We start from the raw sequence: 16,627 nt of genomic DNA, 5'->3' as shown, positions 1-16,627 counted from the left end.
TTAACTTTGAAATCACCCACAAAAAGCAATAGGAGGATACTCATACAAGTCTATATTCCAAAGAGACAGTCAATCAACAAAAAAATTCCAGACTGGCAACTCAGGGAATCTAATACTCAACACCATGAACCCCTTGAATGGCAAATAGAAACAATGAGGAACAGAACCCAGTTTTACACTGAAGAGGCAGAACTCCCTGAATTGCTTTGGATATAAGAATGGCATAAAAATGTCTATTGGCAAAGCATTCTTGAATACTATAAGGCAAACATTCCCGATTAAATGTAGCAAACAAACATCTGAAACTGAGGTTGTTCGGAGTACTAGAAATATTGTGCTCCTTCACTTACTTTACTTGAAAGAAGACTGAAGTTTTGTCCCTACCATGACCTTTCACCTGCATCTGAGACTTACAGTTGTTGATGAGAACACAAGTCTAAAGGAAGACCAACCCTACCATACTCAAAGCAAGTATATAAAAACTAAACTGGGGTATATGTGGAAGAAAGAGAGGAGCTCAAGGAATTTCGGGGATGTTTTCAGTTACTAAAGGTGGCAAAATGCTCTATATATTATATTATGACACACAGAAGACACATAAAAAAAAGGAAGTAGTATTATTACTTTTATTAACAATAATCTATTGCAAACATTTCAAAACATGATGCTAAGGCCAAATACCATTCTTCAAGTGATGGTAAATCCTAGCGTTTGTGAAAGGCTAGGATTTATCAGTGGAACAAATAAAGGGGACTTTGAGTCATGACGTATAAAATACTTCATGTTGAAAGTTCCTTTATTTTTTTGAAGTGTTTGCCGCATTGAGCTCCTCAGGCAGCCCACGGCAGAACGCTATTTTGCTGAGAGGTGACGTTTCCACCTCTTGGCCAATAGCCGTGCAGGATATCCGGCTTGGCACCCGCAAAGCTATTGGCTCTATAAAGCCCCTACCTACCTGAAACATCACTAAGAGTTTAGTTATAGCTCTATCCAATGTGAGTATTGTTCCCTGTGGGATTGGATTAGTTGTATATTTGTCCTTTTCCTTCCTTGAATATTGTCCTGTGATCCTCTGCAATCAAGCACTGTTGTTTTGTATTATATGTATTTATTTGAGTGCTAGCAGTTTATTAGTTATCACCTCATTTTGATGTTTTATGAAGTATTTTATACTTCATGACTGAAAGTCCCCTTTATTTGCTCCATTGGTAAATTCTAGGGTTTCACAACTGCTAAGATTTACCATCACTATAAAGCTTCATAAAAGTACCTATAACAGCTGACAGTGTAAATGCCAATAAGCAAAAGTATGCACCTGCCAAAAAGCTGAATACTGGATACAAAAACATAATTTATGTAAGAACTTACCTGATAAATTCATTTCTTTCATATTGGCAAGAGTCCATGAGCTAGTGACATATGGGATATACAATCCTACCAGGAGGGGCAAAGTTTCCCAAACCTCAAAATGCCTATAAATACACCCCTCACCACACCCACAATTCAGTTTAACGAATAGCCAAGCAGAGGGGTGATAAAGAAGGAGTAGAAAGCATCAACAAAGGAAATTTGGAAATAATTTTGCTTTATACAAAAAAATCATAACCACCATAAAAAGGGTGGGCCTCATGGACTCTTGCCAATATGAAAGAAATTAATTTATCAGGTAAGTTCTTACATAAATTATGTTTTCTTTCATGTAATTGGCAAGAGTCCATGAGCTAGTGACATATGGGATATCAATACCCAAGATGTGGAGTCTTCCACTCAAGAGTCACTAGAGAGGGAGGGAATAAAACAAAAACAGCGATATTCCGCTGAGAAAATAATCCACAACCCAAAAATAAGTTTATTTTCACTTTTAAAATAAAAAAAAAACTTAAATCAAAAAGCAGAAGAATCAAACTGAAACAGCTGCCTGAAGAACTTTTCTACCAAAAACTGCTTCCGAAGAAGAAAACACATCAAAATGGTAGAATTTAGTAAATGTATGCAAAGAGGACCAAGTGGCTGCTTTGCAAATCTGATCAACTGAAGCCTCATTCTTAAAAGCCCACAAAGTGGAGACTGATCTAGTAGAATGAGCTGTAATTCTCTGAGGCGGGGTTTGACCCGATTCCAAATCAGCTTGATGAATTAAAAGTTTCAGCCAAGGAAACAGCAGAAGCTTTCTGACCTTTCCTAGGACCAGAAAATAAAACAAATGGACTAGAAGTCTTCCTGAAATTTTTAGTAGCTTCCACATAATATTTCAAAGCTCTTACCACATCCAAAGAATGTAAGGATCTCTCCAAAGAATTCTTAGGATTAGGACATAAAGAAGGGACAACAATTTCTCTACTAATGTTGTTAGAATTCACAACCTTAGGTAAGAATTGAAAAGAAGTCTGCAAAACTGCCTTATCCTGATGAAAAAATCAGAAAAGGAGACTCACAAGAAAGAGCAGATAGCTCAGAAACTCTTCTAGCAGAAGAGATAGCCAAAAGGAACAACACTTTCCAAGAAAGTAGTTTAATGTCCAAAGAATGCATAGGTTCAAATGGAGGAGCCTGTAAAGCCCTCAGAACTAAATTAAGACTCCAAGGAGGAGAAATTGACTTAATGACTGGCTTAATACGAACTAAAGCCTGTACAAAACAGTGTATATCAGGAAGTATAGCAATCTTTCTGTGAAATAAAACAGAAAGAGGGGAGATTTGTCCTTTCAAGGAACTTGCAGACAACCCCTTATCCAGACCATCCTGAAGAAACTGCAAAATTCTAGGAATTCTAAAAGAATGCCAGGAGAATTTATGAGAAGAACACCATGAAATGTAAGTCTTCCAAACTCTATAATAAATCTTTCTAGAGACAGATTTACGAGCTTGTAACATAGTATTAATCACTGAATCAGAGAAACCTCTATGACTTAGAACTAAGCGTTCAATTTCCATACCTTCAAATTTAATGATTTGAGATCCTGATGGAAAAACGGACCTTGAGATAGTAGGTCCGGCCGTAACGGAAGTGGCCAAGGCGGGCAACTGGACATCCGAACCAGATCCGCATACCAAAACCTGTGTGGCCATGCTGGAGCCACCAGCAACACAAAAGACTGTTCCATGATAATTTTGGAAATCACTCTTGGAAGGAGAACTAGAGGCGGGAAGATGTAAGCAGGTTGATAACACCAAGGAAGTGTCAGCGCATCCACTGCTTCCGTCTGAACATCCCTGGACCTGGACAGGTATCTGGGAAGTTTCTTGTTTAGATGAGAGGCCATGAGATCTATCTCTGGAAGCCCCCACATCTGAACAATCTGAGAAAACACATCTGGATGGAGAGACCACTCCCCTGGATGTAAAGTCTGGCGGCTGAGATAATCCGCCTCCCAATTGTCTACACCTGGGATATGCACCGCAGAGATTAGACAGGAGCTGGATTCCGCCCAATCAAGTATCCGAGATACTTCTTTCATAGCTTGGGGACTGTGAGTCCCACCCTGATGATTTACATAAGCCACAGTTGTGATATTGTCTGTCTGAAAACAAATGAACGGTTCTCTCTTTAATAGAGGCCAGAACTGAAGAGCCCTGAGAATTGCACGGAGTTCTAAAATATTTATTGGTAATCTCGCCTCTTGAGATTTCCAAACCCCTTGTGCTGTCAGAGACCCCCAAACAGCTCCCCAACCTGAAAGACTCGCATCTGTTGTGATCACAGTCCAGGTTGGGCGAACAAAAGAAACCCCTTGAACCAAACGATGGTGATCTATCCACCATGTCAGAGAGTGTCGTACATTGGGATTCAAGGATATTAATTGTGATATCTTTGTATAATCCCTGCACCATTGATTCAGCATACAAAGCTGTAGAGGTCTCATGTGAAAACGAGCAAAGGGGATTGCGTCCGATGCTGCAGTCATGAGACCTAAAACTTCCATGCACATAGCCACTGAAGGGAATGACTGAGACTGAAGGAGCCGACATGCTGCGACCAATTTTAAACGTCCCTTGTCTGTTAGAGACAGAGTCATGGACACTGAATCTATCTGGAAGCCTAAAAAGGTGACCCTTGTCTGAGGAATCAAGAAACTTTTTGGTAAATTGATCCTCCAACCATGTTTCCGAAGAAACAACACTAGTTGATTTGTGTGAGATTCTGCAGTATGTAAAGACTGAGCTAGTACCAAGATATCGTCCAAATAAGGAAACACCGCAATACCCTGTTCTCTGATTACAGATAGTAGGGCACCCAGAACCTTTGAAAAGATTCTTGGAGCTGTTGCTAGGCCAAATGGAAGAGCAACAAATTGGTAATGCTTGTCTAGAAAAGAGAATCTCAGAAACTGATAGTGTTCTGGATGAATCGAAATATGAAGGTATGCATCCTGCAAGTCTATTGTGGACATATAATGTCCTTGCTGAACAAAAGACAGAATAGTCCTTATAGTCACCATCTTAAAAGTTGGGACTCTTACATAACGATTCAAAATTTTCAGATCCAGAACTGGTCTGAACAAATTTTCTTTCTTTGGTACAATGAATAGGTTTGAATAAAACCCCAAACCTTGTTCCTGAGGAGGAACTGGCATGATTACCCCTGAAGACTCCAGGTCTGAAACACACTTCAGAAAAGCCTGAGCTTTTACTGGATTTACAGGAATGTGTGAGAGAAAAAATCTTCTCACAGGAGGTCTTACTTTGAATCCTATTCGATACCCTTGAGAGACAATGCTCTGAATCCAATGATTTTGGACAGATTTTATCCAAAAATCCTTGAAAAACCTTAATCTGCCCCCTACCAGCTGAGCTGGAATGAGGGCCGCACCTTCATACGGACTTAGGGGCAGACTTTGGTTTCCTAAATGGCTTGGATTTATTCCAATTTGAGGAAGGCTTCCAACTGGAAGCGGATTCCTTGGGAGGAGGATTGAGTTTTTGTTCCTTATTCTGACGAAAGGAACGAAAACGGTTAGAAGCCTTAGATTTACCCTTAGGTCTTTTATCCTGAGGCAAAAAAACTCCTTTTCCTCCAGTGATAGTTGAAATAATAGAAACCAACTTAGAGCCAAATAAATTATTACCTTGGAAAGAAAGAGATAGTAATCTAGATTTAGATGTCATATCAGCATTCCAAGATTTAAGCCACAAAGCTCTTCTAGCTAAAACAGCTAAAGACATGGATCCAACATCAATTTTGATAATATCAAAAATGGCATCACAAATAAAATGATTAGCATGTTGCAGTAAGCGAACAATACTAGATATGTCAGAATCCAATTCATGTTGCGCTAAATTTTCCAACCAGAAAGTTGATGCAGCCGCAACATCACCCAAAGAAATAGCAGGTCTGAGAAGATGACCTGAATATAAATAGGCCTTCCTTAGATAAGATTCAAGTTTCCTATCTAAAGGATCCTTAAAGGAAGTGCTATCTTCCATAGGAATAGTGGTACGTTTAGCAAGAGTAGAAATAGCCCCATCAACTTTGGGGATCTTTTCCCAAAACTCTATAGATTTTGTTGGTAAAGGATACAATCTCTTAAACCTTGAAGAAGGAATAAAGGAAGTACCTGGCTTATTCCATTCCCTAGAAATCATATCAGAAAGGAATGGGAAAAACACCTGGGGAAACCACAGGAGGTTTAAAAACAGAATTTAAACGTTTATTAGACTGAACATCAATAGGACTGGTTACCTCAATATCCAAAGTAATTAACACTTCTTTTAATAAAGAACGCATATACTCTATTTTAATAAATAAGTAGATTTGTCAGTGTCAATATCTGAGGAAGGATCTTCTGTTTCAGATAGATCCTCAGCAGAAGAGGATGAATTATTATGTTGTTGGTCATTTGAAATTTCATCAGCTAAATGAGAAGTTTTAAAAGACCTTTTACGTTTATTAGAAGGTGGAAATGCAGACAAAGCCTTCATAATAGATTCAGAAACAAATTCTTTAAAATTTACAGGTATATCATGCACATTAGAAGTTGAAGGAACTGCAACTGGCAATGTACTATTACTGATAGAAACACTATCTGCATGTAAAAGTTTATCATGACAACTATTACAAATGACATTCGGTGGAATAATTTCTACAATTTTACAACAAATGCACTTAGCTTTGGTAGAACCGATGTCAGGCAGCAATGTTCCAGCAGAAACTTCAGAGACAGGATCGGATTGGGACATCTTGCTCAATGTAAAAGAAAAAACAACATATAAAGCAAAATTATCTATTTCCTTAAATGACAGTTTCAGGAATGGGAAAAAATGCAAAAGCATAGGTCTCTTGATAGAAAAGAAGCAGGAGGCAAACATGAATGGGGTATTGAAATAATGAAAAAAATTTGGCGCCAAGTATGACGCATAACGGAACGTAAACTTTTTTGGCGCCAAAAATGACCGGAAATGACACACTTGCGTCACCTTTCACCGCCGTGTGAAAGGTCTCGGCGTCACGTATGACGCCGGAAATGACGAAGTTGCGTCATAAACGTATCTTTTCGCGCCAAAAAGGTTCGCGCCAAAAATGACGCAATAAAGTCTAGCATTTGACGCACCCGCGGGCCTAACACCCGCAATTGCAAAAAGTAGTCAAATTGAAAAAGACTAAACCCCAGGTAAGAAATACATTTCTTAAAGTGTTTACACATTCCCAAATATGAACCTGACTCATGGCAAATATAAATATAATACATATATTTAGAACTTTATATAATTGCATAAAGTGCCAAACCATAGCTGAGTGTGTCTTAAGTAATAAAAACATACTTACCCAAAGACACCCATCCACACATAGCAGATAGCCAAACCAGTACTAAAACAGTTATTAGTAGAGGTAATGGTAAATTGAGAGTATATCGTCGATCTGAAAAGGGAGGTAGGAGATGAATCTCTATGACCGATAACAGAGAACCTATGAAATAGACCCCCGTTAGGGAAATCATCGTATTCAAATAAGTGATACTCCCTTCACGTCCCTCTGACATTCGCTGTACTCTGAGAGGAATCGGGCTTCAACAATGCTGAGAAGCGCATATCAACATAGAAATCTTAGCACAAACTTACTTCACCACCTCCATAGGAGGCAAAGTTTGTAAAACTGAATTGTGGGTGTGGTGAGGGGTGTATTTATAGGCATTTAGAGGTTTGGGAAACTTTGCCCCTCCTGGTAGGATTGTATATCCCATATGTCACTAGCTCATGGACTCTTGCCAATTACATGAAAGAAATAATGAATTCCACAAGCAGATAAATACAGCATTGGCCCATTAGTAATTAAGTAATTATAAATAGTTAGTAAAAAAAATTCAGGCATAACTCACACATGGCTAAAAAAAAGGAAACAAATCAAGGAGTTTCCTGCCCTTCAAATGGGCACTTCCTCAGTGACAAACAACTCCCATCTCTATCTGCTATGGTTATAAAACCCCTTCTTGAAGAGATAACTTTCCATAAATAACAAATCTGAGTAATGAAAGGATACATAAAAGAACACATCCTCAAAATATTGCTTGCACTCACACTGTCAACTGTTTAAAGCTCCACTTTTGGTTTATAGACTTATGTCCCTTTAGGTATAACATAACAATAATGATAATTCCGCCTATGTGTAGCTAAAGGAAACACCACTTGTTTCTAACACATGTATTATATATTTGGTTAACATGTACAACAATAATTAGTGGTTAATATGATCTTACCTTTATTACAGATGGCATTTTGGAGTTAAGACTGTCATAGTTAAAATGTAAACGAGTTCTGAATGAGCACTTATACAGCAATGGATCCTGGTAAACTTCTATTTTTCCACTAGCATTTCTCTTGTCAAGACAAACAGTACAGTCCGAAAAGTTAATCACTTTTCTAAGAACCAGTTCAGTGGCTAAAAGACAAATATAAAGAAAAGATGATAAAAGGTGACAATTATCTTTAGCCATGGTAACTTCACAATTATACTCTCAGACTACAGCATTTAAAATACCGTGAACATCATGTAAATGCTGTCACTAACATAATACAATATTAAAAATGATCATATTATTCTGTTCAGATAAATTTGACTTGAAAGTAAAATGCAACATTCACATATGATACATCTAGTGCACATAAAACACACATTTTTAAATTATTAGAAACTGTTTTCCCCCCAAAGAAAAGAATGATGTAAAGGAAACAAATAAACCATTCTGACAAACTAAGATTTCAGTGTGTCAGTTTAGCAGTACAGAAGATGTCAGACTAATAAGGTCCACACTAAATTTATCACCATCTAGATAATCAATGAGCTGGATTGCTCAAAATATGCTCTGCACACAAACCTTTAACTATATACTCTTTTGCTGAACCCAACCATTCTGTACCGTTAATGAGCAGCACATGGTTCCTTAAAATTGTACTTGGCTGTGAGCCTTCACCTTTCCCCTTACAAAACATGGAACTGCTAGCGATATGGTAGCCAATTAAAGGGACAGTCCACTTGAAAAAGTTTATGTTCAAAAAACAAAATTTATGCTTACCTGATAAATTATTTTCTTTCAGAATGATGATGGTCCACAGTCCCCCCATAACATGAGATTTATTTCCCACCACTAGGAGAGAGTCAAGAACCTATATCAGAACTTAAAATCCCTCCCACCTCCCATCTCTCTCTTAGTTTAATGTATAGCCGAGTAGAGAATAGGAAACAGAGGTAAGAAAGACAAAGCCGGTTTTGTAGATGTGTCAGAACTGTTGCCCAAACATTTGTTTTCTTTTGTAAAATGACGATGGTCCACAGTCCTCCATAACATATGGGATTAATACCCAAGCCGATGGGCTATGTTGCGGAAAGGGTGAGACGGTTTGGCAGTTGGCAGTTTTAAATTAGCGGACACTGCAGGCTGAAGGTCTATCCTGCCAAAAGCTGCTTGCAAAAAAAGGCAAAACCAAAGTGAAAAAATTTGAAAAAAAGTATGCAGAGAAGACATGTTGCAGCTTTGCAAATCTGCTCCAAAGATGCATAATTAAAAAAAAAAAAAAACACACATGATGTTGCAATTACTCTTGAGAAAGCACTTTAAAATGCTTAGGAGGAGACTTTCCCGCCTTCAAGTATGCCTTGTGAATCACTTTTTGAGTCAAATGGCCAACACTACCTTAGTAGCTTTCTGCCCCTCACAAGTGCCAGAGTAGAGAAAAAAAAAAACAAGAAGTTTGTCTGAAATCTTAAGTAGCTTGGCGATAAAACTTCAAAGCGTTGGCTATCTCAAGATTATGTAAGAGCCGCTACTTAGAGTTAGCAGTACCTGAACACAATGAAGGTACAACCATTTCTTGATTGGTATTTTCCTTTGAAACTACCTTAGGAGGAAAATCATATTTAGTACAAAGTATTGCCTTCTGCTTGTGAAAAATTAGAAATGGAGATCACAAGACAAGGTTAACAACTCAGAAATTGTCCGTCCTGAAGAGATTGCTAATAGTAAGAGTACTTTCCAAGTAAAAGTACATATATCAATGGAATGCATTGGTTAAAACAATTGGTCTAATTCTAACATCTGGACAAAACTTTGAACCTCAGAAAGTTTAGCCAACCTCCTATGAAAAAGAACAGATAAAGCAGAAATTAGACCTTTTAGAAATTAGCAGACAAACCCTTGTCAAAGCCATCCTGAGAAAACTGAAGGACTCTAGGAATCCTAAAGGAATACCAAGAAAACCTTCTGGAAGTGCACCATTCAAAAAATGCCTTTCAAATCCAGTAATAAATCATTTGTGTTACAGACTTTCTTGCCTGCATCAAAGAATCAATAACGAAATAAGAGAAACCTAAAGAAACCTCTATGTCTCAAAACTAGGTGTTAAAGCTCCACGCCATTAAATGTATAGATTAGAGATTCGGATGAAAAAGAGGACCTTATTAACAGGTCTTGTCTGCACTATATCCGAATACCAAATCCTGCGGAGTCAGGCTGGAGAAAACAAAATTTATGCTTACCTGATAAATTTCTTTCTTTTGCAATGTACCGAGTCCATGGATTCATCCTTACTTGTGGGATATTATCCTCCCTAACAGGAAGTGGCAAAGAGAGCACCACAGCAGAGCTGTTTATATAGCTCCCCCCTTAACTCCACCCCCCAGTCATTCGACCGAAGGCCAAGGAAGAAAAAGGAGAAACTATAAGGTGCAGAGGTGACTGAAGATTTTAATAAAAAACAGAATTTATGCTTACCTGATAAATTACTTTCTCCAACGGTGTGTCCAGTCCACGGCGTCATCCATTACTTGTGGGAAATGTTCTCCCCCACAGGGAAAGGCAAGGAGAGCACACAGCAAGAGCTGTCCATATAGCTCCCCCTCTGGCTCCGCCCCCCAGTCATTCGACCGACGGTTAGGAGAAAAAGGAGAAACTATAGGGTGCCGTGGTGACTGTAGTGTATAAAGAAAAAAAATTTCAACCTGATTAAAAAAACCAGGGCGGGCCGTGGACATCATGCAAAAGAAAACAAAATTTATGCTTACCTGATAAATTTCTTTCTTTTGCAATGTACCGAGTCCACGGCCCGCCCTGTCTATTCAAGACAGATGGTATTTTCTCCAACATTGGTGTGTCCGGTCCACGGCGTCATCCATTACTTGTGGGAACCAATACCAAAGCTTTAGGACACAGATGAAGGGAGCAAATCAGGTTACCTAAACAGAAGGCACCACGGCTTGCAAAACCTTTCTCCCAAAAACAGCCTCCGAAGAAGCAAAAATATCAAATTTGTAGAATTTGGCAAAAGTGTGCAGTGAAGACCAAGTCGCTGCCTTACATATCTGGTCAACAGAAGCCTCGTTCTTATAGGCCCATGTGGAAGCCACAGCCCTAGTAGAGTGAGCTGTGATACGGTCAGGAGGCTGCCGTCCGGCAGTCTCATAAGCCAAGCGGATAATGCTTTTCAGCCAGAAAGAGAGGTAGCAGTAGCTTTTTGACCTCTCCTCTTACCAGAGTAAACGACAAACAAGGATGAGGTTTGTCTAAAATCTTTTGTTGCTTCTAAATAGAACTTTAAAGCACGAACAACATCTAAATTGTGTAATAAACGTTCCTTCTTTGAAACTGGATTCGGACACAAAGAAGGAACAACTATTTCCTGGTTGATGTTCTCGTTGGAAACAACTTTTGGAAGAAAACCAGGCTTAGTACGCAAAACAACCTTATCTGAATGGAACACCAGATAGGGTGGACCACACTGCAAAGCAGATAATTCAGAAACTTTCAATAGCAACCAAAAACAGAACTTTCCAAGATAGTAACTTAATATCTATGGAATGTAAAGGTTCAAACGGAACCCCTTGAAGAACTGAAAGAACTAAATTTTGACTCCAAGGAGGAGTCATGGGTCTGTAAACAGGCTTGATTCTAACCAAAGCCTGAACAAAAGCTTGTACATCTGGCAAAGCTGCCAGTCGTTTGTGCAACAAGACGGATAATGCAGAAATCTGTCCTTTTAGAGAACTAGCTGAAAATCCTTTATCCAAACCTTCTTGGAGAAAGGAGAGAATCTTTGGAATTTTAATCTTACTCCAGGAGAATCCTTTGGATTCACCCCAACAGATATATTTTTTCCATATTTTATGGTAAATCCTTCTAGTCACAGGTTTTCTGGCTTGGACCAGAGTATCAATCACAGAATTTGAAAACCCAAGCTTGGATAAAATCAAGCGTTCAATTTCCAAGCAGTCAGCTGCAGAGAAACTAGATTGGGATGTTCGAATGGACCTTGTACTAGAAGGTCCTGTCTCAAAGGTAGCTTCCATGGTGGAGCCGATGACATATTCACCAGGTCTGCATATCAAGTCCTGCGTGGCCACGCAGGAGCTATCAGAATCACCGAGGCCTTCTCCTGTTTGATCCTGGCTATGAGCCTGGGGAGGAGAGGAAACGGTGGAAACACATATGCTAGGTTGAACGACCAAGGTGCCACTAATGCATCCGCTAGAGTCGCCTTGGGATCCCTGGATCTGGACCCGTAGCAAGGAATCTTGAAGTTCTGACGGGACGCCATTAGATCCATGTCTGGAATGCCCCATAATTGGGTTAAATGAGCAAAGACCTCCGGATGGAGTTCCCACTCCCCCGGATGGAAAGTCTGACGACTCAAATAGTCCGCCTCCCAGTTGTCTACTCCTGGGATGTGAATAGCAGATAGATGGCAGGAGTGATTCTCTGCCCATTGGATTATCTTGGTTACTTCCTTCATCGCTAGGGAACTCTTTGTTCCCCCCTGATGATTGATGTACGCAACAGTCGTTATGTTGTCCGACTGAAATCTTATGAACCTGGCTTCCGCTAGCTGAGGCCAAGCCAGGAGCGCATTGAATATAGCTCTTAGTTCCAAAATGTTTATCGGGAGAAGCGACTCTTCCCGCAACCATAGGCCCTGAGCTTTCAGAGAGTCCCAGACCGCGCCCCACCCCAAGAGGCAGGCGTCGGTCGTGACGATGACCCACTCCGGTCTGCGGAAACTCATTCCCTGAGACAGGTGATCCTGGGTCAACCACCAGAGAAGTGAGTCCCTGGTTACCTGGTCTACTTGAATTTGGGGAGACAAGTCTGTATAGTCCCCATTCCACTGATTGAGCATGCACAGCTGTAATGGTCTTAGATGAATTTGAGCAAAAGGAACCACATCCATTGCTGCGACCATTAGTCCTATTACTTCCATGCATTGAGCTATGGAGGGTTGAGGAATAGAGTGAAGAACTCGACAAGCTTTTAGAAGCTTTGTCTTTCTGACGTCTGTGAGAAAGATCTTCATTTCCACAGAATCTATTATTGTTCCCAGAAAAGGAACCCTTGTGGACGGTGACAGTGAACTTTTTTCTATGTTCACTTTCCACCCGTGAGATCTGAGAAAAGCCAACACAATGTCTGTATGAGCCCTCGCTTTGGAAAGAGACGACGCTTGGATTAGGATGTCGTCTAGATAAGGTGCTACAGCGATGCCCCTCGGTCTTAGGACCGCTAGAAGGGACCCTAGCACCTTTGAGAAAATTCTGGGAGCGGTGGCTAAACCGAATGGAAGAGCCACAAACTGCTAATGTTTGTCCAGAAAGGCGAACCTCAGGAACTGATGATGAGATTTGTGGATTGGGATATGCAGATACGCATCCTTCAGATCCACGGTAGTCAAAAATTGACCCTGCTGGATTGTTGGTAAGATTGTCCGAATGGTTTCCATCTTGAAGGATGGAACTCTGAGGAACTTGTTTAATATCTTTAAATACAGAATTGCCCTGAAAGTTCCCTCTTTTTTGGGAACCACAAACAGGTTTGAGTAAAACCCTAGACCTTGTTCCCCGGAGGGGACTGGGTTTATCACTCCCATCTTTGATAGGTCTCTTACACAATGTAAGAATGCCTATTTCTTTATCTGGTCTGAAGATAAGCTAGACAGGTGGAACCTTCCCTTTGGAGGAAGTCCCTTGAATTCTAACAGGTATCCCTTGGAAACTATCTCTAGTGCCCAGGGATCCAGAACATCTCTTGCCCAAGCCTGAGCGAAGAGAGATAGTCTGCCCCCTACCAGATCCGGTCCCGGATCGGGGGCTACCCCTTCATGCTGTCTTGGTAGCAGCAGCAGGTTTCTTGGTTTGTTTACCCTTGTTCCAGCCTTGCATGGGCTTCCAAGCGGGTTTGGACTGGGCCGCGTTACCTTCTTGTCTAGCGGCAGTGGAGTTATTAGCCGGTCCGTTCCTGAAATTGCGAAAGGAACGAAAATTAGACTTGTTCTTAGCCTTAAAAGGCCTATCCTGTGGGAGGGCATGGCCCTTACCCCCAGTGATGTCTGAAATAATTTCCTTCAATTCCGGCCCAAAAACGGTCTTACCCTTGAAAGGAGTATTCAATAACTTAGTCTTGGACGACACGTCTGCCGACCAGGATTTTAGCCAAAGCGCCCTCCGCGCTACTATAGCAAAACCTGAGTTTTTCGCCGCCAATTTCATTATTTGAAAGGCGGCATCCAATATAAAGGAATTAGCTAACTTTAATCTTTTTAAGCAATCCTTCCAATTTTTTATCCATAGGAGCTTTGAAAGCGCAGCTGTCCTCTATAGGAATAGTTGTGCGCTTCGCTAGCGTTGAAACAGCTCCCTCAACCTTCGGGACCGTTTGCCATGCGTCCCTTCTAGGGTCTACTATGGGAAACATTTTCTTAAATATAGGAGGTGGGGCAAAGGGTACACCTGGCTTCTCCCACTCCTTTTCCACTATGTTCGCTACCCTCTTAAGTATTGGAAAAGCGTCGTCGTGCACTGGGACCTCTAAAAATTTGTCCAATTTGCACAACTTCTCTGGTACTACCATGGAATCACAGTCATCCAGAGTAGCTAATACCTCCTTAAGCAAAGCGCGGAGATGTTCTAGCTTAAACTTAAATGCCACTAGATCAGGTTCTGCCTGTTGAGAAATTTTTCCTGAGTCTGAAATTTCACCCTCAGACAGCCCTTCCCTCACAGCCAATTCCGATTGATGTGAGGGTAAAATAGATAAGGCATCGTCAGCGTCTGATTGTTCATCCTTTTTATCTGTATTTAAAACTGAACAATCACGCTTTCTCTGAAAAACTGGCAGTTTGGATAAAAGATTTGCTATAGAATTATCCACTACTGCTGATAATTGTTGCATAGAAATAAGCACTGGTGCGCTAGGTGTCGCCTGCGCGGGCAAAGCTGGTGTAGACACAGAAGGAGAGGATGTAGAGCTATCCCCACTACCTTCATTAGATAAATCATCTTGGGCAACATTATGAAAAAAAACAGAGCTGTCCTGATTTTGTTTGGACGCTATGGCGCAATTATCACAAACACTCGAAGGGGGAACCACATTTGTCTCTATACACACAGAACATAGGTTATCTGATGGAACAGACATGTTAAACAGATTTAGGCAGGCAACTAACACCACAAACTCCTCGCCATCCCCGTGGTAGATGCTACTTGTTCAGAGCGGCAAGGAGAATGACTGGGGGGCAGAGCCAGAGGGGGAGCTATATGGACAGCTCTTGCTGTGTGCTCTCCTTGCCTTTCCCTGTGGGGGAGAACATTTCCCACAAGTAATGGATGACGCCGTGGACCGGACACACCAATGTTGGAGAAAATATCATCTGTCTTGAATAGACAGGGCGGGCCGTGGACTCGGTACATCGCAAAAGAAAGAAATTTATCAGGTAAGCATAAATTTTGTTTTCTTTTGCATGATGTACAGAGTCCACGGATTCATCCTTACCTGTGGGATACCAATATCAAAGCTTTAGAACACGGATGAAGGGAGGGACAAGACAGAAACCTAAACGGAAGGCACCACTGCTTGCAAAACCTTAGAAACCTAAACGGAAGGCACCACTCCCAAAAATAGCCTCCGAAGAAGCAAAAGTATCAAATTTGTAAAATTTTGAAAAGGTATGGAGCAAAGACCATGTCGCAGCCTTACAAATCTGTTCAACAGAAGCATCATTTTTAAAAGCCCATGTGGAAGCTACCGCTCTAGTAGAATGAGCTGTAATCCTTTCAGGAGGCTGCTGTCCAGCAGTCTCATAAACCAAACGGATTATGCTTTTCATTCAAAAGGAAAGAGAAGTCGCCGTAGCCTTTTGACACCTACACTTTCCAGAATAGACAACAAACAAAGAAGATGTTTGACGAAAATCTTTGGTTGCCTGTAAATAGAATTTCAAAGCACGAACCACGTCCAAGTTGTGCAACAGACGTTCCTTCTTACAAGAAGGATTAGGACACAGAGAAGGAACAACAATCTCCTGATTAACCACCTTATCAGCATGGAACACAAGATAAGGTGAGTCACATTGTAATGCAGATAGTTCAGAAACTCTTCAAGCTGAAGAGATAGCAACTAGGAACAAAACTTTCCAAGATAAAAGCTTAATATCTATGGAATGCATGGGTTCAAACGGAACCCCCTGAAGAACTTTCAGAACTAAATTTAAACTCCATGGCGGAGCAACAGGTTTAAACACAGGCTTAATTCTAGCTAAAGCCTGACAAAAAGCCCGAACGTCTGAAACATCTGCCAGACGCTTGTGCAACAGAATAGACAGAGCAGATATCTGTCCTTTTAGGGAACTAGCTGACAATCCTTTCTCCAATCCCTCTTGGAGAAAAGAAAAAAATCCTAGGAATCCTGATTTTACTCCAGGAGTAGCCTTTGGATTCGCACCAATAAAGATATTTACGCCATATCTTATGATAGATTTTCCTGGTAACAGGCTTTCGAGCCTGAATCAAGGTATCTATGACCGACTCAGAGAAACCCCGCTTTGATAAAATCAAGCGTTCAATCTCCACGCAGTCAGTTGCAGAGAAATTAGATTTGGATGCTGGAATGGACCTTGAATGAGAAGGTCCCGTCTCAGTGGCAGAGTCCATGGTGGCAGAGATGATATGTCCACCAGGTCTGCATACCAAGTCCTGCGTGGCCACGCAAGAGCTATCAAGATCACCAAAGCTCTCTCCTGTTTGATTCTGGCAATCAAACGAGGAAGGAGAGGAAATGGTGGAAACACATAAGCCAGGTTGAACGACCAGGGTACTGCTAGAGCATCTATCAGTACTGCCTGAGGATCCCTTGACCTGGATCCATAATGAGGAAGT

At 40.8% G+C, this 16,627-nt stretch overlaps 1 protein-coding gene across 2 annotated transcripts in view; it reads right to left on the bottom strand.

Moving 5' to 3' along the window:
• VPS13B (vacuolar protein sorting 13 homolog B) overlaps positions 1–16,627 on the bottom strand; it is a 1,996,594-nt gene that overhangs the window by 1,678,319 nt on the left and 301,648 nt on the right. For both annotated transcript variants that reach the window (XM_053715243.1, XM_053715242.1), the window contains exon 6: positions 7,692–7,873. In XM_053715243.1, coding sequence (XP_053571218.1) covers positions 7,692–7,873 — 182 coding nt within the window. The remainder of the gene's footprint in view (positions 1–7,691; positions 7,874–16,627) is intronic.

Source organism: Bombina bombina, chromosome 5 (assembly GCF_027579735.1).
Source record: "Bombina bombina isolate aBomBom1 chromosome 5, aBomBom1.pri, whole genome shotgun sequence".
Lineage (NCBI taxonomy): Eukaryota > Metazoa > Chordata > Amphibia > Anura > Bombinatoridae > Bombina > Bombina bombina.
Note: the sequence above shows the minus strand (reverse complement) of the source record. Positions and strands in the feature narration are given on the sequence as shown.